Source organism: Siphateles boraxobius, unplaced genomic scaffold, assembly GCF_051911475.1.
Source record: "Siphateles boraxobius isolate OS27281-9 unplaced genomic scaffold, OSU_SipBor_1 46, whole genome shotgun sequence".
NCBI lineage: Eukaryota > Metazoa > Chordata > Actinopteri > Cypriniformes > Leuciscidae > Siphateles > Siphateles boraxobius.
The window spans coordinates 17,195,590-17,220,000 of NW_027509097.1; the positions used below are offsets into that span (position 1 = coordinate 17,195,590).

The 24,411-nt window shown below is 38.5% G+C and overlaps 3 protein-coding genes and 1 long non-coding RNA gene across 5 annotated transcripts in view; 1 reads left to right on the forward strand and 3 right to left on the reverse strand.

Moving 5' to 3' along the window:
* The window catches only part of shisa9a (shisa family member 9a), a 736,130-nt gene that overhangs the window by 547,903 nt on the left and 163,816 nt on the right, over positions 1–24,411 (reverse strand). The gene's annotated exons all lie outside the window — the stretch shown is intronic.
* Positions 775–1,236, forward strand: LOC143710178 (uncharacterized). Its single transcript, XR_013194477.1, has 2 exons — positions 775–914; positions 1,057–1,236. It is a non-coding gene; the product is annotated as an uncharacterized LOC143710178 (long non-coding RNA).
* On the reverse strand, positions 15,121–18,876 carry foxl3 (forkhead box L3). Its single transcript, XM_077201275.1, has 3 exons — positions 18,615–18,876; positions 17,787–17,955; positions 15,121–17,508 (listed from the first exon to the last, which is right to left on the reverse strand). Exons 1-3 carry the CDS (start codon positions 18,722–18,724, stop codon positions 17,092–17,094), a joined length of 696 nt encoding a protein of 231 aa, XP_077057390.1. The 5' UTR covers positions 18,725–18,876; the 3' UTR covers positions 15,121–17,091.
* The window catches only part of fam20cb (FAM20C golgi associated secretory pathway kinase b), a 63,329-nt gene continuing 60,697 nt past the window's right edge, over positions 21,780–24,411 (reverse strand). The window contains exons 10-11 of one of the 2 annotated variants that reach the window (XR_013194476.1): positions 23,526–24,012; positions 21,780–23,226 (exon numbers count right to left, since the gene is read on the reverse strand). Coding sequence is in view for 1 of the 2 variants with exons in the window: in XM_077201133.1 (XP_077057248.1) it covers positions 23,754–24,012 (259 nt within the window). In the remaining variant the exon portion in view is untranslated. Of the gene's footprint in view, positions 24,013–24,411 lie in introns of both variants that reach the window. The other variant, XM_077201133.1, reaches the window with a different exon arrangement.

The following is a 24,411-nucleotide window of genomic DNA, read 5'->3' on the forward strand; positions in this document are numbered from 1 at the left end:
GCATTAATACTAAAATATTGTGGCTTTGTTCTGTTTATAACAGGAGGCTTTGAGGGACACGACATAATTGTGGGGACTTGTTAGTTTTCATAATTGACTTATTAGTTTTAAGAGATTTACATATACCCCTACACATTATTAATATGTACACTAAATTCAATGCATAAAAAACATACAGATTTTACCTCCCATGGATGTTAACCATCTCATGTAAATGCTGTTGTTATTGTTTTTGACTCTATCGCTGATATGGTTCATCTTGACATGGATAATGTTATACATCCATGGATGGATGTAACGTTTGAGTTATTTATCACTTTATTAGCAACTACCTTAAATTCTCAGCAAATGTGCAATTTCATCTATCAATGCTGCACTACAGTTTGATTTCATTTGAAATGGTTTTTGGCTGTAAATTAGTCTCAGAAATGTACAGTTTGAGAATGTAAAAGACATTTATTTTCCATCTTTTATTTCAAGAGTCAGTATTGGTTACTTTAACTTTATATTAGTATGAAGGAACTGTAAAGCTCAGAATCATAGGTTGGAGTTTCCGCTCTTGTTTCTTGTTGCAGTTTGGAGTGAAACTGTTTCACTGACTTATTTTAGGCAGACAAAAAATTTCCCCAGCATGTGGTCAGGTTTTGCCAATGTCTTCAGTAAAGAAACCCTTTTGTACCTTTGAGAGCATTTCTTTATAGGTACAGCACTTTTCTTCTCTTTGATATGTATTTGGAGTTATGTGTGACTATCTAGATGTGTGTGTGAACAAACGCTCCTGATATCTGCTGCAGACACCTTGTTTATCCTGTGTTTACCAAGGGACGGGAAGGAGAGAATCTAGCTTTCCAACATGACACATCTCTATAAAGGGAGTGAAACTGCAGCGTGTGTGTGTGTGTGTGTGTGTGTGTGTGTGTGTGTGTGTGTGTGTGTGTGTGTGTGTGTGTGTGTGTGTGTGTGTGTGTGTGTGTGTGTGTGTGTGTGTGTGTGTGTGTGTGTGAGAGTGTGTGTGTGTGTGTGTGTGTGTGTGTGAGAGAGTGTGAGAGTGTGAAGGGCTGGCGTAAGCTGTACTCTCTAACCGTTGATCATTTCTCTGGTCAATCTTGGTTTTACAGATTGTACTGGTGTTGGTCTGTGTGCTTATCTGTTGTTATACCTCAAGCTGCTCTCTGTACTGTTTGATTCACGCATGTGTTGAACTCCAATAAAACATACCAAGATGGTGATCTGTTACTCCTGTCTATTGTAAAATTGTATGTCATAGATCTGTAAATCAGTCAGAATAGAAAATATATTTTATATTCTGACTGATTTACAGATCTAACTAGTGCGGGGCTGTATGACCAAAAATCCGTATCACTGTATGCTTTTTTTATTTTTTTATTATTATTTTAGATTCTGGTGTTTTCACAATATATCATGTTTTTTTCTTCTTCTTCATGGCTGGTCCTTTATATAAGCTTACAGTGGTTTATTTTACTGTCGGGAGTACATAGAATATGTAAACAGTGCAATGCCAAAAACAAATTTACTTTAAAAAAATTGAGGTAATCAAATCAATTTATAAAATAACTATAAAAGTGGTATAAAAAAACTAACAAAAAAATTTAGCTATCCTTTTAAAATGTAATAATTCCTTTCGGGAAGATTACGGTTTAAATTAAAACAAATGAAAACTTGTTCTATTTCTTAAAAATATTGTTTTAATTAGGGGTTCAAGAGCGTAGCATTGACAAAAACATTATTGTATTTGGTTAAAATTTCCATGAATCAGCATTCTCCCCTAAAAGTGATCGGGCAGACTAATGCCGGGTGTACACCACAGGATTTTCACAGTCCCAGACTAAAGACCGGCAGTCTTTAGGAATCTTACTGGAGTCTCGGCGCGCTCCCGTCGTCTCGATCGTTATATGTGAGGTGATAATCTGCAGTCGGCGACCCGATTTATGCCAGTCTTTCTCTAGTCTTTCATATCAAACATGTTTGATATTATCGCAAGTCTTTAGTCTGAGACTAAAAACTGTGAAACCAAGTCTTTAGATGTGAGCTGATAATAGTATAAAGTCTTTTCTAAATCTTTTCAAAGTCTTTAGGTGTACAGAAAGCATTAACCGCATCACGTTTTAGAGACTTGAAACTTTGAGGGCTGGTAGTACACACACAGTCTACACCGTCACAAAGGCTCGCTCCGATCGCCCTGACTGGGGTGCTACAGCAGTCAAAGTACGAAAGCGTTCATGACTCCTAAACCGTTAGGCGTAGGCCCAAGTCAAGTGTCTTATATTGTTGGAATCCTTGGCACAAGATGCATGGCTCGAATTTGATCGTCGTCCTGGCAAAAGTTTAGGGTATTTTGGATTTTTTTTGACAAATTACTTTTGCAAACTAGTTCTAGGTTTTTGGCCCGATCGGAGCCAAACCAGTGCAGCTAGATTGTCTGGAGTCGGATTGTCATAAATTATCAAAAATGTTGAACTTTCGATTCATGGTCTCTAAGGGGGAGGAGACACTTTTACTAAAAAAGCTATAACTCGTGAACAGAACGAGATGTTTACATGTATGTATCCAACAAAACGCGGCCTATGAATTTTGAGCAGCTGTCAGACAAGGTTAATAGAGGTCGATCGGAACAGAACTCGCTGGGCCTAGAGGCCTGTGAGAAATACAAAAGAAATTCAAGCACTCTATAAAATCTACTCTGGTACATCCCCAAACACTTTCAATGCATTTAAGGTCTGGACTAGGAGTTGTCAATTCATGAGTGGAAATGATTCTTCATGCTCACTCCCAACCATTCTTTCACAATTTGAGCCAATTTGACATTGTCATTCTGGAATATGGCCATGATGTGTACATGACTGTTTAAGAAACTAAAAGCCTACACATTTCAATTAGGGTCATAAGAACAAAAACATATAACATATGTTATAAACATATCAATCACTGCAATAAATAGACAGTGACTTGTAATTATCTATAGTCCCACTTTAAACTGTATATGTGGTGGTATAAATTTTTCATTTAATGATAATTGCTGAAGCTTTTATCATCCTAATTAGGTTAGAAAAAAGTGTTGTCCTAACAGGTTTAATAACTTTTTTTCTTACAATAAAAATAACTTTAAACATTTAAATATACAATAAAACAACACAAACACACAAATGTATAAAGCAAACAAGTGTTTCAAAAAGATTAAAGTGCAACAGAACTATAAATGAACAAGAACAATATAGGTAACAGTAAGGTTAGTTAATGTTAGTTAAAGCATTAAGTAGCCTAACAAATAGCTATAGCTACATACAGAACAGTAGTTATTATTTTTGACTAAATGCAGTTCATGTTAGCTCAAGTCCATTATTATTAGCAGATAAAACTTTTGATTTTAATAATGTACACTGTACAAAATATCGCCTTGGTTTTACAAAAAAAAAAACTGCATCAGACTTCTAAGTATTTTGAACATATCAAATTTGTGTTTGACCAAATGACGTCTTCAACATGCACCTTTAAGTAATGCCAACTCCATTTTCCTCGTAAACAAAACTCAAATACCTCTTTCTCAAATGAGTCATAAAGTAGCACAGCTGCTTTGTTTATGCAGTTACCGAGGTTTTACAACTTTTAAAGTTGAATTATCATATTAGGCTGTATCGCTGTTTTTCCGTAACCAAATTAAAAACCTCTTAAAAAAAGACATTTGTTATACCATTTAAGATATTTTCAGTTATTTATTTATTATTTAGATATTTTAAGATAGTTTTATTCACAATCATGCATCTACATCTATTTTTAGTCACAATGGATTGTCATTCCGTCTGCATCGTGGAAATCATAGGGCTCTACATGGTATTTACAATATTAAAGAGAGTTAGTCGTGTGGATTATTTATTGTTGTGTTAAAAAGTTAGAACCATTAGAAAGAAGGATATAGGCTATGATTAAAAGAGGCTCCCTCTCCACTGAATAGATTGTTTCAGCCCCACACCGGTATGACTGTAGGCTATTTCAAAAATGCATAACGTAGGCTACGCGAAATTGAAACCGGTATACCTGTTGAACCAGTATACTGCCCAGCAGATTTAATGTTAAAATGTATACACTGTATACATTTACATATACTGTATACACTTTAATGATAACACTGTTATTATTTTATTTTTAAAAATGTAGTGCTGTTAAACTTTTTATTTTGAATTAGCCATTTTATGACGATTTAAAAATTGTATTGCTAAGCTAAGTATTACTGAAGTCCCGGCCAATCAGTACTTCTGCTATAGCAAAAAGAATAAGAAATTAACCAGATTATTGAGGTCTTTCTTTTTCTGAATCTGAGAACAGGCTGAAAAAGTGGCCTTATCTTCTAGAGCTCCATTCACGCTAAACGAAAAGTGCCGCGCCTCTGACAAATCACAGGTATCACACAACACGCACGTTGTGTTTATATAGAGTGGATTCAACAAATATTGGCTCCCTTGGTAAATATGAGCAAAACTGATTGTGACTGACATGGGTTTTGATTTGTTTTAAAATATTCACAACCTTTAATTGAACTTAATTTAAACAAAATACTAATGTGGACTAAATTAAATAAATATGGTTTTCTACAAAAAATTGTGTGCCACATTTATTGCCACCCCTACAAATTCTTTTAAGTTAAATCTACTGAAGTATATTCTCGTTCATATGGTATGTTCACCTAGTGATCAGGTACACTTAAGTGTTATGACTTCCTGTTTCACTGGGCTTTAAATATGAAGTGAGACAGGCCAAATGCCTATCCATCACTATGGGAAAGACCTGAGTATGATGTCTGACAAAAGGTTTTTGAGCTGCACAAATCATGAAATGGCTACAATAGTTTAATGGTTGGAATACTCATTTCCACTATCTCTGCAATAATTAGGAAGTTTAAATCAACTGGAGATGGTAACATGCACTGAAGAGGATCCAAACAAACTGTAAAGATCACAGCTGCAGATGGACATAGCAGTTTCCTGACCCAAACCCCATAAAAAGCCTTTGGGATGACCTGAAGAAAAGAATCCTTCTGAATCTGAAGGATGTGAAGAGATTCTGTCAGGAAGAATGATGCTCTCAGATTATTATGCATTATAAGAGAAGATCTAGACCTGGGAGGCTGCACAAAATATTAAATGAAGGGTTGCCAATAATTGTGGAATGCATTTCAGAGGGGACATTTTTTATGACTTTAATTAATGGTTAGATTTTTATGAATATTTTGAATAAACAACACATTTTTACAGTTTTGTTAATTTTTACAAAGGGTGCCTTTGTGCTTTAAGACCAAAACATTGAAAATTGCCAAATTGTGCGGATGTGCAGAACACATGCAAAAATAAAAGAGTCCTAACCCTAACCTAACAAAATATTAATAACTTTTGTATAATGTATGCTTTTTCTTGTGAGCTTTTTATTTATTTATTTTTATAGTAAAATAAAACCTGTAGCTGTAATTTGACTTTTTTTTTTTTTTGCAAATAATTTTGTCAGATAAATGCTTTAACCAAATTGGGTGTTCTTCCCTCGTATTTAATAAATATATATACAAATATTTTCCTCATATGTTAATGGTTTAATATTGAACTTGGGTCCTTAAAAACAAAACATCACTTTTGGCCACTACTGTATATTTCACTATACTGTTTTACTATATTTTTGATCAAATAAATAAAATCTTGGTGAGACAGACTCCAAATATTTGAACAGTTCAAAACACACAGACAGCCTAGAAAAGGCTGGAGAAGGAGAAGGAAGAAGAGAGGACGTTTACGTATGTATCCCTCGTTGCCTGAAGGAGGGAACAGAGAGGTTAGTGACTTCCTCTTTTAGGGAACAAGGGTTACACACATAACCGAGACGTTCCCTTTCAGTCAGTCACTACGAGTAACGTCAGTACAGTGGCGGTTCTAGACCATTTCAACTGGGGGGGGGCAAGCTGGGGCCAGTTGTACTGTTAGAGGGGCCAGTTACATTTAGACATTATTGTTGTCAAATCATTTTCTGCACTGCACTGCAGGCATTAACAGACAAAATACCATGTTTATAATCAATCAACAATGTATTTGCATTTCCATTATATTTTTACATTTGCATTACATATTCAGTATTATTCACAGTAACTGTAATTGACATGATGTCCTTCTTTCTCTTCATTTTAGTGAGAACTATAGAGCAAAAGCAATGGGGACCAAAAAGCTTATTAATTAATTTACTGAAAATAACTGACTTGCTAGGTAACTAACCATTTACAGGGTTCCTGCACACTTTTTAAAGTCAAATTTAAGGCTTTTTAAGACCTGAAGAAATCAAAATTCATACCGTACATTAGGGGTGTGCAATATTGACAAAAATATATCTCAATATTTTCAATGTTTTTTTGACAATTAGATGATATTTTTCTGATTGTGTTTTTGTGCTGGTGCCATGGCTGGTTTAGGCCTGTTATTGACAGCAGACTCACGAAGATATTCATATTTTTTAATATTCTATGCAGTGGTCAGTTAACAGCAGGGACCGAAATAAATTTTTAAATAAATTTTTAATTAATTTAATTTGCCACCTTAAATTGATTTCCAGGGGCATTTTCACCTATATATGGACATTCTTTTTAAACTTATTTAGAGTTATGAATCACCTTTTATGTCAAATACTAACATTCAAATTATACAGTAATTATACTTATTTATACAATAATACTTAATTACACAATAATTATGCAGTCCAAAGTCAAATTAAATTATTTAATCAAAATCGATCTTTTCAGTGCAGTCTAGAGGTGACACAGAAGCTGCATTAATATATTTACACTCCATTTACAATTGCATAAATAAAGCTATGTGATTTTTCTTTTTTAAATCAATATTTAAATATGAAATGATTTCTAATTTTAACGTAATTTTTCCGGCCGCGATCATTTCCATTTGCATGCTTTGTTTTCCTCATCTCTCTCTCTCTACCAAAGAGACTGGATGACAACTCTGTTTAAGACATAACCGACATATTTTACGTGAATACTCTCCAAAACGGACATTTAAACATAATGTTGTGTGTATTTGTCCATTCAGACATGAAACAGAGCTCAATTCATTACTCGCGCGTTGGATAGGGGTCAATGGCTGCACGCTTCGGGTCGGGTGTTTGCGCACAGAAAGATGAGACATGATACAATATTAGACATTCATACAATACGAGACATTTATTCTATCCTTTTCTTTTGGTATAGAATAAAATACCAGTTTGGTGTTCCTCTTTTGGCTGTTTTTGCAGCTAACTGCACAACATATTGCAGGCATTACTGATACCGTCGGTCGTCAAGATGGCGGCGCAAAGCTGCAGTGACATCATGTGAACCGAACGAATTTAATCACGCCACAGCAGCTGTCTTCTAGTGGCCTGCGCAAGTCTGAGCTCCCTGTCGTGAGACTAGCATTTACGAAGGGCTAGGCTTAACGCAGGAATACCAAGGTACACTGGGAAGCATATGGAAATATGCAACACAATGCCTGCCCATAGGAAGGTCTTACAGAATACACATATGACTCGCAAACGGGATGTATATGGAAAACACTGAGGTATCCAGCCCGCAGGATGGAAGTTTTAACCCCAGGGGTGGCAAGGTGATCTTGCCAAGGGAAAGACACATGCTCAAACAGACTTACCGTGTAAATACACATGTGGGGGTTGCCCAACAGGGGAACCATGCACACGGAGGCACCTAGCCAGACATGAGGGCTTCCACTGGCATGCACTCTGGTGTCGACATCAACAGTGCTGGAGGAGCCCAGGGCTTCACAGAGAAACTCACCTGAGTAAAATAACGCACGTATCCAGTCTGTTGAGTGGAATGGCGAAGCAAGCGATGACACCGAGCAGGTCCTACTTACTGGCTACTGGAAGCGAGTACGCGGGCGGACACTGGCTCCACTCAGAGATTGTAGAATCTTGGGAATGTGTTAGGTGTCGCCCAGCCTGCAGCTCTACAAATGTCTGTTAGCGAGGCCCCATGCGCTAGAGCCCCGGAGGAAGCCACACTCCTGGTGGAGCGGCCCTTTACCCCTAGGGGGCATGGCAGGCCTTGAACCTGGTAAGCCAAGACAATAGCGTCCACAATCCAGTGAGACAACCTCTGCTTGGAGAGAGCTTTTCCCTTCAGCTTCCCACCGAATCAGACAAAGAGCTGGTCTGAGGTTCTGAAACACCACGTTCTGTCTACGTAAGCACGAAGGGCGCGTATTGGACAGAGCATTGCCAAGGCTGGGTCTGCCTCCTCCGAGGGCAGCGCTTGCAGATTCACCACCTGATCCCCCAAGGGAGTGGTGGGAACCTTGGGCACATATCCAGGCCGGGGGTCTCATGATGACATGAGAGTTAACCGGCCCGAATTCCAGGCACACTTCGAAATGCCTCAGGTCCCCTACCCTCTTGATGGAGGCCAAAGCAACCAGGAGCGCCGTCTTCATGGAGAGGTACTTTGGCTCGACTGGGTGCAAATGCTCGAAGGGAGCTCTCTGCAGAGCAGACAGAACAGCTGCGAGGTCCCAAGAGGGCATATGTGGGAGGCGAAGAGGATTTCACCTCCTCACCCCTCTAAGGAACCTGATGACCAGGTCGTGCTGTCCTACCGTCTTAGACTCCACAAGGTCATGGTGTGTAGAGACCATCGCATATTCAGGGTGGAAGGAGACAGCCTTCGTTCCAACCCTTCTTCGAGAAAGGAGAGCACAGACCCGATCGGGCATTTTTTGGGATCTTTTGGGCGAGAAGAACAACAGGTGACGAAGAGGTTCCACTTCAGAGCATAGGCGTGTCTCGTGGACAAGGCTCTATCTGAAGTGATGGTAGCTGCCACCTGAGGTGGTAGGGTACTCAAACCTTCCATGTCCCATCCAGGACCCACACGTACAGGTTCCAGAGATCAGGACGCGGGTGCCAAAGGGTGCCCCGTCCCTGAGAAAGGAGGTCCTTCCTCAGAGAGATTGGCCAGAGAGGGGCTGTCAAGAGGAGCACCAGTTCGGAGAACCAAGTCTGGGTAGGCCTATGAGGCGCAACCAAAAGGACCTGCTTCTCGTCCTCCCTGATCTTGCACCGGACCTGTGCGAGAAGGCTCACTGGGAGAAACGCATACTTGCGGAGTACTCTGCATCCGTGCTGAGGGTCTCCTCGGTCAGGGAGTAAAACCAGCGGGAGTGGGAAGTGTCTGCAGAGGCAAATAAGTCTAACTGTCCGTCGCCGAACTGTTCCCAAATCAGCTGAACCGTGTGGGGATGGAGTCTCCATTCCCCGGGACATCAGTGTTGTCGTTAGAGCTCATCGGCTGCACAATTGAGCTCGCTCGGAATGTGAATGGCACAAAGTTACCTCAGATGCTTGTGACTCCATAACAAGAGATGCCGGGTGAGTTGCGACATATGGCGGGAGCGTAGACTACCCTGACGGTTGATGTACGCTACTGTCGCCTGTGTTGTCTGAGCTGACTAGTACGCGTTTGGCAGTCAACATCTTGAATGGAAACCTGTGGAGGGTTCGATTTATGACTCGCAGGTCCAGGATTGGTCATAACCCACCGCTCTTGTTGGGTACTATGAAGTAGGGACTGTAGAAGCCGGACTTCATCTCGCGTAGGGTGGCGACCTCCGCACGCATGACAGGGGCATTGCCACCAACCATGGTATAGCGGACTCCCCGGAAGCGGGGACGAGACCGTGCGAACTCTGAATCGCATAGCTGAGCCTGATCGTTCATGCGAGCCAGCGGGACAGATTGGGCAGCTCTAGCCAGGCTCCCAAAAACTGAACCAGCAGGGTCATGTGAACTACAGGCGTACCCACGATGGGGCAGCGAAGCGGAATGACCGGCCCAGACATGGGAGGAGGAGCGTCCCGAAAGTGGGGGCACGTTCCGCGCCCTGACAGAGGAGGCCAGGGAAGGACGAGCGCTCCGCGGCGACCTCCTCTGACAGGGGTCTGGTGACAGAGGGAGATGAGAGTGGCGAGGCGTCACAGATTGTCATCCACGACCTCTGGGTGCTCAGAGATATGGGTGCCAGTTCTTTCTTTAATAACATTAGGGTGCTGACGGCCGTGGCCGACGGTGGGAAAAAAAGAGAACCAAGGATTCTCCCCCGGCCCTCCACTGCAAACATCTCCTGGAAATAACTGCGGTCTATCTCTGAGCTGCCCGCATCAGGAGCCTTTCGCAGCCACCTCCACGGCGTGGCCCGGGTGAAGGCTGCTGTTGGGGCCGGGCGGGGAGGGGCGGGAGCCACAGGGGGGCACCCTCAGCGGCGAGCAGACTGAGGTATCTGAGCTGGCAGCTTGGTGGGGGCAGCAGCTGGCCGCCGTGGAAGAATATGTTTATGGCCTCAGTCTGCTTCTGGGCGGCCGAGAACTGTTGGGCGAAGTCCACGACCTCACTGCCGCAGAGCCCAGCCTGGGATATGGGTTGAGGAAACGTGTTTGCTCAGCCTCCCGCATATCTGCCAGGTTCAGCCACAGATGCCGTTCCTGGACCACACGTGTACATGGCATGCGGGACACCTGACCCAGGGAGCTCGCCGTTAACGTTGTCGCCAGTAGAGCGAGGTTGGTGGCAGTAGCAGCCCTTGCATGAGCCTTGTATCAGCCCTACTGACACAAGCCCGATCCTCGCGGCCCTCCAGGAAAGACAGTCAGTTCTGGATCAGACTCGGGCAATGCTGGCACCCCTGAAGGTGGCCACTCAAGCCCACCTTGTGATGTGGCGATAGACATGACGTCATCTGCTGGGGCGCCGAATTAAATGCTGGGCCCGCCAGAAGACTGGCCAGCGACATCATCCGACAACCTCATGGGTTGCAATGTGCTAGAGGGGGGTGTGGCCAGGGGAGGATTCGTCGGGTTGTTTCACACGGTCACCCTCAAATCACCCTGGCCACCAGCCAAAGTATCCCCTCTTGTGGAGGGAATAGATTGGGGTGTGGCGGAGAGGACTCTTGTGGAGGGGAGTCTCGATCGCAGCATTGCCATGGTCATGTTCCTGCAATGAGAATATGGTGCATCCACGAATGCTGCCTGAGCGTGATTTAAGCCCAAACACGCCAGGCAGCGTTCGTGCCCATCAACGGAATCAATCGTCTACTGAACCCAGAAATACACGGGCGAGACATCTTTAAAAAGATGTGTTGCATGCAGTTCTTATAGAGAGGATAAACTCAACAGCAGTGCTGAAGCGCCCAAGGAAAACACACACACTGTTGGCAGATCACTGCAAAGACCAGCAGCAGGAATGTGATCTCGCTGGAATGCACTGTTACACCAACACCGCTGAAGAGTCGCTCGTCTCGTCTTTCACAGAACTCATAGACCATATGCAGTGGAGAGAAGTGAAGTACACTCGGCTCCGAAGCAGAAACATAATGGAAGATTGCACGCGCAGCTCCTTTTATACCCACGAGGTGGGGCGGAGTTGCGCTATGCAAATTCCGCAGACCCATGGCATCGTTTTGCCATTGGCTTGTTTTGTAGAACTCGAAGGTGATAGGCTTCTAAGCAAAAACCCCATTTTATCAGTCACTGACATAACTCGTAGTGACTGACTGAAAGGGAACCTGTTTCAGACTACTAAAACATCTAGTTTGAATGAAAGTACAACTTTCAGCAGGAAATGATCTCAAACAGACGTGAGTGAGGAGCAGCTCAAGATCTAAAAGCTGAGTGTCTTTATCATAACTCCATTATTTCATGAGTATTAATTACGTGACTGCCAGTGAAGAGGTTACGTTGTTTCTCGTAAACCCTTGAAGACAAGAATCCTCTGTGCATGTGGACAAATTTGACAACAATTTAGAGGAAATGATGCAAGCACCAATGAGAATCAGGCTCGCGTGGCACATTCCTGACTAAGAGGTAAACCTCTTGTGTTAGAAAGGCTGTAGTAAAAACTTACAACAAGTGCATAAACAGATTCATCAAGGGCAATGGAAATTAATTATTTCCTGATCATAGTGCAGCGGCCCATTAACGTGTTCGCTTTTTGAGATCTGTAATTAATATGATAACCTCAATGCCTCAAATGACTAAGTATTGCATAAAAAACATGGCTTGACCGTCATGGCTTTGTATTGATAGAAATGCAGGTATGACAACTGTACGTTTTTATGACGTTTATGGTCTCCTGTGAATTTTTCAACCCGATCTCATGGCAATTCGTACGAGTTTTACGAGGTGGCTAATTCGTACAAGTATATATTTTACGAGTTGCCCAATTCGTATGAATTCATACGAATGACCTACCTCTGACCCCGCCCCTAAATCTAAACCCCACTGGGGTTTAGACAAATAGTCTGTATTCATACGAGTGAGGTCATACGAATTTGTACGATTCAGCCACATTTTACTAACTCTTAAGAATTTGTACGAATTGGTCGTGAGATAGAATTTTTAGGTATTTAGAGGTGATGTTGATTACCACAAAATATTTTGATCACTAAATTTGTAAGCATGATAATATATATATATATAAATCTTACATTTAACTGGTGTCAGTCAAAAACATACAGTACTAAACCTCATAACCCGTAGTTATTTAAAGAGCTCTCTTTAGCTTCCAGGTTATTCAGAAGCATGTGCACATCCAGCCTGATTCATTAGATTGGGAGTTATTCAATGAACGCTACATCCTTAGCGTGCACTAAAAATCACACCTTAAGGAAATCATGATTGTTAATCAGGGACTTATTATTGCTTTATAAGTATTTCTTAAAGGTTTCATCGCTATCTTGTTTTTGTAATAATTTCCTGGCCAAAATCCAATTTTAAAACAGGGGAAAAGGCAATGAAAGCTAAACATTTTGAGCAAATTAGCTGTTTATGTTTATTATATGGGTGCTATTATCGTTGCACATCACTGATTTCCCAATTTCCTCGTTCAGTGCTGTTTACCTAGCCCTAAGCCTTTCATTTCACCTCTCTGACAATGCTTCAGTGTAACGCAATAAATATATGCACAAAAAGAGGGTTTATTTACAAATATGAGTGGGAAAGATACAATGTTTTATCTTAAGATCTATACAACAACAGACAAGGCAAGTGAACAACACTGTCACAATATTCCAGAGACACATTAATCTATGAAGTGTAAACTGGTTTTAATTAAAAAGCAAACCAAAAATTAATGTTTACTCCTTAAACTAACGTTACTAAATCTGTACGTCATGGCAGGGTAAAGGAATGCAACCAGAGCTTTGAGGGGTTTCTTTGGTGGGGGGGGGGTATGTTGGGCCTTTTAAGATCAAGCCTTGAAGCACTTTATGCTAAGTTAATTTACCCAAATATATCCACACCAAAGCACACAACATCAACAATTCTGTTAATAGAAACCTGCTGATCCATAACACTTTTAGAGTTAGATGTTCACTGGGGGCAGTGCAATATTTACCGTAATATCAGTGATCGATCAGAGGATTTGCAAGCCGGCATAAGGCGTTTAATTATAATTGCATCAGGATAGGTGTTGTAGTGGCAGCAGGATTTGAATAAGGTCACATCTCTGGATAACCTTGCAAGTGTAATACTATATTAAATGCCACTCATGTTAAGTGTGTTGAAACCTTTCTGATGCAGTCACTCCGTAATATAAAGGTTAAATTGAAAAATGTCCCCTCCTGAGCACAATGCAAGCCATGATTGATACACCTTAGAAGGAAAATAAATGTTAACAGGCTTCCCGTTCTAAACTCCCAGCTTTATGAGTGATATCTATTCTAATAGAGTGTTTGGATCGCATTTAGTCATACTTCATATAAATGGAAAAGGTCAGTCAGAAAGATTAGGGAGATTTGGAGAAGGTTAGACTGCACTTGTCTGACAGTTTGCTAATATTCAGTTATGTCTATTCAAATATGCCAAATGCATGTCTATACCATTAAGCAACATTTTCATGGCATGTGAAATTTTTACATATATATCATAAAAGGAATCACTATTATTAAAACCATTTTAATATCAGAATAACTGTTTGTTAGGAGATTACAACATATACAGTATCAAATAATATTGAATATCTTGAATAATGAATGTTGGTGACTGGATCACTGGAAGGAATGAGGCCTTATATTCAATAATTACTGCTTTATTGCCTCATATTGGCATTTAAACTATATTTCATAGATCTCCTATAAACCTACTAATTTAACAGATGCTATGGTATAACATACTGTATATATACATATATACATGTATGTATGTATATATTATACACACACATATACTGTGTATATATATATATATATATATATATATATATATATATATGTGTGTATGTATACATATACTGTGTATATATATATATATATATATATATACACACACACACACACACACACACACATACATATACTGTGTATATATATATATATATATATATATATATATATATATATATATATATATATATATACAAGCAGGTTTGATTTGAACTAAAAAACGAATTACCAAATCAAACTATTATGTGCTATTGCAATTGAATCAGCCAGACAATTAGGACTGAGAATAGTGTAGCACATCACACTTTCCTTTAAAAACTCCTTCTTATGTCATCTTTGTACAAAGTTTAAATATGCTTTAAAAATAAACAGAGATTCCCAAATAAAACATCAAAAGCAAAAAAAAAAAAAAACCCTGTGGAGGGCTTTAGACATGGAGGGCTGTGGTTTTGCCCAGGGGAGCATATTCTCAGTGTATCAGTGATTGATACGGATCACAGACTGTCAAGGGCCAATGATACACATTATAAACAACATATGTAAACAATAGAGTCGTTCAGCAGTTGTGCAGTGAGCAGGGAATGCTGATTACACTAACCTCACTAACCTAACCAAACACTTCACTAACAGCATATCCCGTGTCCAAACACCTCAGGAGATCATGAGATTTGTAGTTTTTACTGGAGGAAAATGAAATTTTGAGTTATTTAGCCTATTGGTAACACTTTAAAATAAGATCGTATCAGTTAACGTTAGTCAATGCATTTACGAACAATGCATTTGTTACAGCATTTATTCATCTTTGTTAACGTCAGTTAATAAAAATACAACTGTGCATGTTCAGGTCCATTAAATAATTTTTTTTGTTTTTAGCAATGCGGTAACACTTTAGGTTTAAGTAGTGTAATATTAATGAACAACATGTACTATATATAGGGTTAAAGTTACAGTAAGTATGTGTAATGACTGTAAAATAGTGTTACTACACTTTATTTTAGTGCCCTGTTACACAAGTATAAATTAGACATAATCACATGCAATGAACTCTGAACCAAATCCTAACCCTAAGTAACATTACTCTTACTTAAAGTAGAACCAAGTAACTTTTTTACCTGAACCGAACAGCTTTGGAGTCATTGTAATGTTTATATTAATGATTTCGTGTTGAATGGTGGTCGTCTCGCACCCCCCTGGCGCCTGTGAGCCGCAAAACCACCCTTGCAACTTTGGGCCGGCGGGCCGCCGGCCTCAGTGTTAGGAAGTATGGTGTGATATCAGGTCTCGCGAGGTAACGAATTTCTTTACGGCACTGCACGCCCCCATCCAGAATACGGCTAGCTATAAGAACAACTATCGTCCCATGGCAAAGCTGGCATATAAGAAGCAGAAAGCTAGAAAAGCATTGTAGGAGGAACAGAGAAAGAGGAAATGGCAGACTGGCCGAGCGAGGAGTCAGACACAAGTAAACATCGGACCTGCGTTTTCAGAATGGCGAAAGAAACAAAGAAAGCGCGGTCGGAAGAGTCTAGAAAAAGGTAACGAGAATCTGACAGCACGAGGAACCGGACAAGAGTCCCACTCGCTCAGTCTTTCACTGTTAAAGTTGATTCCTGCGATTATCATGAGAACAGTTGTCAATATCTCACATAATTATCAGGACATAAATAAGCCTACATGTTGTAAATAGTGTAAATGAGCGCAATTTGTAAACTATTATAATAAATTGCAATAATCAACATCATAACGGACATTGTTACGAAATCAGGGCTCTCAAGTGTCACGCATTGAGAGTGACAGTCACTCATTTCGGTCTTTTGTCACGCTCTCCCGCCACACATTGTATTTCTCACGCTGAAAAACTATTTGTAATATATTTAATATGCCAAAACTCTGGCTGCGCCGCTCTCACTGTGGAACCGGCAGGAATCAAGCGCGTCTCCTCTGGTGTTGTTCGTAGAGCTACACAATAGCCAATCAGAAAATAGCACTATTGCACCTGGGTAAGATTTAACGCAACAATCAATGACAAAAATGTATCTGTCGGCTGGATGTCACTCTTGCCTGTCTTCAAAACTTGAGAGCCCTGCGAAATAATGTGACGTACATGATACACTTTATTGGTGTCATCTGGCATTTAGGCTCAGGTAAGCCTAACGTGGTAGACTACTTTATTATTATGAAGTGCAGAGGCCGTGAGTGCAGATACGCTCTGCGTGAGTGGTGTTTTCGACAGTAACGTTAAATACATGTCCATGGATCCATGTTTGACAAAAACAGAAATCCTGCATAGTGCCTTTTTAAATGTATAATTACACGGTAACAAGGACACCTTAAAATAAAGTGTAACCAATGATGCATTAGAAAATATTAACATTAATTGAGATTAATGAAGGCTTTAGAAGTATTTTCCATGTTATTAAAACATTTTATGTTAACTAATGTTAACAAATATAACCTAATTGTAAAGTGTTACCTGTTTGACATGAACAGTCTATTGATTGATTTAATCAAAATCAACCGTCTATGCTTTCAAAAATTCATGCTGATATACGAAGTGACCTTTTTCTAAATGAGCATACTGTATACGCAAACTCCTATTATTAATCATTAAATAATTGTATATTCATTATTTACATTCTTATTAAACAGCTTTGCTAACATGAGCGACAGCAGACTACTGACGAGAGCACTAGCACACAATAAACTACATGTGCCTATACTGACAAGCCAATTTGCATTATGGGAAGGACTTTTTTGTACACTATTGAAGCTTAATTTGTTTTTTTTTCAGGTATTTACTGAATCTGTTCTGCTTTCTATGGTTTAGGTTACATGGTCCAGAAGTGTAGATTGAGATGTTGTGGCTCCAGGTGGTGGATCACAGCTCCAGCTATACTGTTAGGGGCTCTAAACCCTGGCAGAGGGTCCGGCGTGGACAGAATGTAGTCAATGCTGAATTTGATCTCAGGCTCAGGTTTGCTGAGGGGTGGGTTGTTTTGGGCCGGTCTGTGACTGGTGTTCATGGGGCAGAATGAATCTGATTCTGTGGATCTTACTGCGACGCCCTGATGGGTGTCTGTGGCAACAAAGGTTTCGGCTGGCTCCTTCAGGCCCATTTTTAAGTTGCGTCTGCGGCGCCGGCGACGAAAGTTACCATTTTCAAAGAGGTCCAGCATGGACTCGCAGCCCGTGGCGAACGTCCAGTAATTACCTTTTCCTTTCTCATTACCTTCCGTACGGGGCACCTAAGGAAAACAAATAATCAGCAGCCAGTTACAGCAAACTCATAAAGTTAAGAAAACCATTAGTAATAATGCCCTTACAATTATATATTCTTTACTTTTTCTTTAAACGTTTGTTGATTTCAGAACTCCCAGTCATGCCTGGTTGCACAGCATAACAAAACAATTTGGTTATATTTGTATAATTGCTCATCCACTTAGTTTTTTTTTTTTTTTTTTTTTTTTATCTAGGTACTTTATGTTTACATTTTAGCATACAGATCCAGCCTCCATCCTCATACCTTTATGAAGCAGCTGTTTAGAGAGAGGTTATGCCGAATTGAGTTTTGCCAAGCCCTCTGGTTGGATCTGTAATAAGGAAATCTCTTCATGATGAACTCATAGATTCCAGATAGGGTAACTTTATTCTCTGGACTCTGCTGTATAGCCATCGCTATTAGTGCAATGTAACTAATAGAGAGACAGAAAACGCATGTTAGAGAAAATTTGTCCTTTCAAAGAGGCTTGTATGCCCTAATTTAAGAGATACGTGCTCATTTGTAATAATTCACCCACACCCACACACACAAATAAGTAATAAAAAATATTCTAAGAATATAATAAATGTTCTGAAACACGTATTAATCTTGCTAACATTGCAAAAGCTTTATTCCAAGTCTTCACTGATCTAGACAACAGCATAAACTTATTGTCATAATTTCATAAAAAATACTGTCATTATAATTACATAATACATATTGTTTTAATTTTACATAGCCTATAACTTAAAATAAATTTTCATATCAATAATATAATATAATATATTATAATATAATATAATAAACTTTCATTCATTAGCCTACTATAATATTATTACCCTCTGTAATGCTCAACAGCATTAATTTGTCAGATTAAGAAATAGAATTTAAAATATAAATTAATAAAACAATGCAAAACAAAAATTAATTTAAAATATCAACAACTTTTACAACAATGTATTTAACTTAATTTATAAAATTATTGTAAAAGTGCTAAAATAAAATGTCACTACCTTTTATTCTATATCATATAACAAAACAATATAATAGTAATAATAATAATCATTATTATTATTATAAATAATGAAATACCTGTAAGCCGGACGACACACTTTCTTCTCTTCATCCGTGGCACAAGAGGGATATCCTTCTCCATCATAGTTAAAACAGTTATAAGGATATTGCGAACTGTCAAACATCATCAGACGTCCAGGGTGGCAAGCCTTTGTGATTTATAATAATAAAACAGGCTCTAGCTGGCCAAGATAAATGAAGTAGCTCTCATGAGAAGTGTGTGTGTGTGTGTGTGTGTGTAGTGTAAGTGACCGGCTGCTGCTCAGATGCTCATGTAATGGGCGTACATGACTGGAACTACTGTAAACGTCTGAACCCGGGGCGTGATCAACAAACTCCAGTCACTCATTCACTCTTTGATTCTGGGTGGTCCAGTCCTACTCGGGATTGGATGTTTTGTTTTGTCGTGTTTCTTTTTATAGTCTGACCCTCTTAACTATAATTGAACGACGAATGAAACATTAACAAACATGTTTCTCGTGTCTTAGTCTTAACTCTTTCAGGTTGTTTGTGTTCCTCTCAAAAAGTTGTTGCCCCTTGAATCACATCTCTCGTCAACAACTCTTGGCTTCTGTAGATGCAATCTATAATGCAACATAATAGCCATAAATTGTGTTTCCGTGACTAAAAAGGGGATGTGTGTTCAAAAGAACATTTAGTGGCATATAAGGGACTGAGAAACACGAGCAAATAGCCCGCGGCGCGAGATGTCTGCGTGTGGCCTGAGATCGATCTCGCTGCCATGTTTGAACACAGCTAGGACAAAAATCGTTGTTTTTTTGGTTATAGTCTAGGCATTGTCAAAAGTTGGCCTTGATTTGATATTTTAGCAGGTGAGAATTAAACAATCAATTAGAAAAGCCCAGTTGTTTCGTCTTAAATGAAGGTAACAAACGCGTAATGATCACACAGATATTTGCGCTCATGTGGCGTTTCCTGTCTGACTCTGAGTGCACAGAGAGTGCGATCTGATAACGTTCCCTGCGGAATCCCGGTCCGTTCCCATGACGCCGTTTCCTCTGCTGGACCGTCTGCGGCTGCTCTGATTACTGCAGTCCCTGTCCCCCCAGACCAGACCATTTCTGCACCAGCACAACAAGTGTGCGTCAGGGAGAGACATTAGCCAGGGCTTGAGGCAAAACTGCCCGATATATTTAAATTGTATCAAATGTTATAGGCGTATAATAACATTCGATATATTTCATTTACAAACCTATGGATTTATGCCTCTGAATACACTGACTTGCAGTTGTCAGATTAGACTTTTAACATGTTTATGCTTTTATATATATATCCTATTTAAATGGATACTTCACCAAAAAAAAAAAAAAAATGTTGTCATCACTTACCCTCAAGTTTTTCCAAATCTGTATGAGTTTCTTTTTTCTGCTGAACACAAAATATATATTTTAAAGAATGCTGGTAACCAGACAGTTGATGGCACCAATTGACTTCCATGGTATTTTTAATTTATTTTTGATACTATGGAAGTCAATAGCTACAGTCAACTATTTGATTACAACATTTAATGTTGTCTTGTTACCAACATTCTTTAAAATATATTCTTTTGTGTCCAACAGAAGAAAGAAACTCATATAAGTTTGAAACAACTTGAGGGTGAGTAAATAATGACAACATTATAACCCTTTAAATTACAAAATCTACATGAAATACATTAATGTTAATGTATTTATTGCATTACTATATATCATTATCAGCTCATTTTTAGCTCCTTTTAAAGTTTATTCCATAATTAAGTCAGTCATACTTGTTATGAATACAAATGTATTTGTATTCGAAAGAATACCTTGTTGTTTCTTTAATATTATTTGACATCGTAGTGTCGAGGTTTTCAACCTTTACAGATTGGAACCTCTTAGACACTCAGCAAACTCATTGATCTACAAGATAATAAAACAAATTCCTGTGCTCAGTAACACTTCATAAACTACTTTATTATTAATTATTATTATAACATTATTAACATATGCAGTGCTTACATTAATTTTCCTAAATCTAATGATTTCTGAGGCTCTATTTTAAGTCCCATTTAACTTACCATGTTAAAGTGGAAAAGCTTCAGTTACAGTTGGACATCTTTTAAAATTGTTCAGATGAATCATTAATTAATACCATTATTAGCTAATGTATAGCCATGTCATATTAACATGGTTAATAGAATTTGTCTAATCACTTTACCGATTTTTTACAGGCCTCTAGCTGGACCAAGCTGGTCATTTATGGCCATTAGCTGATCTAGAGATGATTGATCAGTTGGACCTATTTCAACACATTTCTATATGTGATTGCTATTAGAACAAACAATTGCTCTAAATGTGATTTTGTAGCAATTAAATTGAAGGAAATGTTTTCTGAAAATATTTTTGGTGATAAAGATAACATGGTAACACTTTGTTTTACAGTCCTTACACATGTTACATGTAGTAACTGTACTAAATTATGCATAATTACATGCTAAATCAAACCCCATTCATAACCCTATAACCTTAATTAATAGAGTAAGAACATGTAGTTAATTCATATTACTCAGTACCTAAATATATATAGAATTAAAATTAAGTGTAACCGATAACACTTTACATAAGGTTTCATTTTTTAACTAGTTATCATGAACTAACAATGAACTCTACTTCTACAGCATTTATTAATCTTATGTTAATCTCAACATTTACTAATACATTTTTATGATCAACGGTTTTCTGTTAAACATTTATTAATGCACTATAAACTAACATGAACATTTTTATTAACTTACATTAACAAATGTTAATAAATGCTGTAAGAACAAAGTGTTCATTGTTAATTCTTGTTAGTTAATGCATTAACTAATGTTAACAAATGAGACTTATTGTAAAGTTACCTAATGATCGGTCACATTTTTATGGAAAAAAAGTGCAAAGCAGTCCGTATTTTAAAGCCTATGATTACTACACTGGAAATATTATATAGGTTATATTAAAAAAGATGATCTGTATTCCATCATTTGCTTATTCTCTGTTTATTGCACCATAACCAATGGACAAACTGAAACAAAAGGTCCCGTTAAGAGACAAATTATGACAGCAACAGCTAAACATACTGTAATCCTTTGAAACTGTGAAAATACTAACTGTAGGTATGAAGAAAACAACAAAAAGGTATGAAATTGCAATGTAGACATAATATAATAAACCACATTTATTCCGCTGATTACTCTCACATGTCCACAACCGAGTATTCAAGTATTTCTCTAATTGCACAGGCACTGGATTCACACGGTATTTACAGAACGTTTTCAGCAGTGTTAGTAGAAATGTGTTTTGTATCACAACAAAGCCTGTAGAGAGCTGGACATAAACACCCACATCCTTCCCACCCTGAACCTAAAAGGCAACGAATGTTCCAATGTACATGCATGTCTATACATACGCTGCAGCATATCATGTACAAAATTATACTAAGAAAAAAGCTTAATCAGCAAAACTAACATGACCTCTGTGCTACTGCCGACGACTAAACCAAGTGTTATTCATGCATCAGTTAACTCTCATGTACTGTTTCTTTAAGAGCTGTGTCATTTTTCTGATTCAAAATGAGAAAAAAAAAAAAACGAATTAAAGATTTTTTAATTTTTTTTGTTTACGTGGTCAAAAAGTCAGAAGACTAAAAAGATTTGTATATCATCCATTAGATCTAAAGAACATCATTCACAAAATTTCACAATGTTTTCACAATTTTTGTTTAATAGCATGAAAATTCTAGTCATTAATCTGACATTATTTAATCCGCATCCTTGTGCAATTTAAGGGCTCCATTTACAGGTCACATGTGGATGAAAATGCAGCAGTCACTGACAATGTTGATTATTGATATTTGAATGTTGAATTTTTTATATCGCCTTCAATTTCAATGAAAACAGATCTTGATGTGCAGGTAGAGTAAGCAAAGCCAGAATGATGTGAGTTGTTAAATCTTAAGGACATTTCTCTGAAATGCAGTAAACCATCAACTTTTTCAAACATATACTGCACATTGTTACTTATCTACTCACTATAGCACAAATACTGCAACTGGCTTAATGTACCAGATAAATTTACCTCTTTGATTTCATGAAACAGAATGTATGAGTGGCATGTTTGGAACAATAAATATGAAACTCAATAAATAACCTCTGATCAGCTGTAACATTACATGACAGACGGGACAGTTTTGGGAGAAAACTAATATTTCACTCAAAGCTTTTTGTCCGAAATAAGGTCAAGAAAAATACAGTGCTATATGAATACACAGTCCCTCTTATTCCTCCTTGTATGGAGAGAGTATAAAGAATTTTATTTGAAGACATGAAAGTCCACGTATATTCAGACAGATGCACGTCATGTACAGCGGCGAAAGAGTTTGTAGTTTGAACCGTCTTTAGCTGCAAATACTTCAGCCAAACAAACACTGTAGCAGTTGATCTGTCCTGCACAGCATTTGCTCCTTTCTTTAAAAAAAAAAAAAAAGTTGATATATCTCTAAAGTTCAAATTCTTTCCCAGAGGGACAGCAAATACTGGTTAAATGATGTTCTGCAAAGACATGGAAATATAAGCGTTTTTGTTATGTATTTATCCGTTATAACAGTGGTTCTAAACTGGTTTTTCTTTACATCTCATGCAAGACATTAAGTGGCAACTCAACACAGGAACAAAGTTATTCACCATAAAAAAATAAAACCAAAAATATCCTTTTTACACTGAAAATTATAATTAGGCCTATTAAGAACTGCATTTTTAACCTGATATAGGCTGAATAGGAAAAATGGCCATTTAAAAAGTTTGTTTCATTTTTATAAAGTATATAAATAATAATTATACTACATCAGAACAAGTCTGTGACCCCATTTTAGGTGATGTTGCACCAGTTGAGAACCACTGCTTTATAACACCGGCTGTTAAATGTGATGATCATCTTATATTTTGGATCAAATAAATGCTGGACTGCTTTCTCTGTCTACGGTGTGTCCTTATTTGAACACATGGTCCATTGGTTAAGGAATGAGTCTTTGGAATTCACTGAATTCAGAAAAGTCATCTCTTGCAAGACGTTCATGGTCTATAGAGCTGTGGCGGGACTTCAAAGGACCCGCAGGGAGCATCTGATCAGTCTGTGCCCACTACCTCTGTGGGACTGTGCCCGTGTTCAGGCCCTCTGTGCCCAGGTCATCCTCTACTACGTTACTGTAGCCCTCCTTCTCAATGCAGTCGGTAAGTACTTGAAGCACCAGGCGTAGCCGACGGTCCATGGCCTCCAGATGAGGTTTAATGAGAATGGGCGTCAGCGTGTCCGTCTGTAGACTTTCCTCCATCAGAACACTCAGTTTGAACTCCTCCTTAGCCAGCAGCTGAAGTCGTAAATGAGTGGACTTCTTCATCCTGAGTCAAACAGATCAGACAAAATCACTAACCAACAACTACAAAGTAATCAGAACGTTCTTTATGGATTTCAAAATTAGGACTAATAAAATATTTTTAATTTCAATGAATCACAAAATATTTATAATAACAGTTCATAGAAATAATTAATATTTATAAATAACCATTTCAAAACATGATTAAATAAGTAAGGGATAATCCAAGGGTAGCCTAGCTGTGCATTAAGCGGAAAAATTGTTTAATGCACAGTTAGCCATGGATTATTCCACTTATACCATGGTCATTTGACAGCATTGACAAGTTAAACGGTTATTGATGTTTGCAGCTCAATATTTGACCGGAAGGGTAAAATAGGCGGTTATTTTTTTTCGTTAGTTATGGTTCTACGGGGTTCTTTTG

Coding starts and splice junctions, on each gene's coding strand:
- foxl3 (XM_077201275.1), bottom strand. CDS start 18,724: ATGATGTTTGACAGTTCGCAATATCCTTATAACTGTTTTAACTATGAT. Junction 17,956..18,614: donor GTGTGTCGTCCGGCTTACAG/GTATTTCATTAT, acceptor TCTCTCTATTAG/TTACATTGCACTAATAGCGA. Junction 17,509..17,786: donor TAAACAGCTGCTTCATAAAG/GTATGAGGATGG, acceptor TGTTTTCCTTAG/GTGCCCCGTACGGAAGGTAA.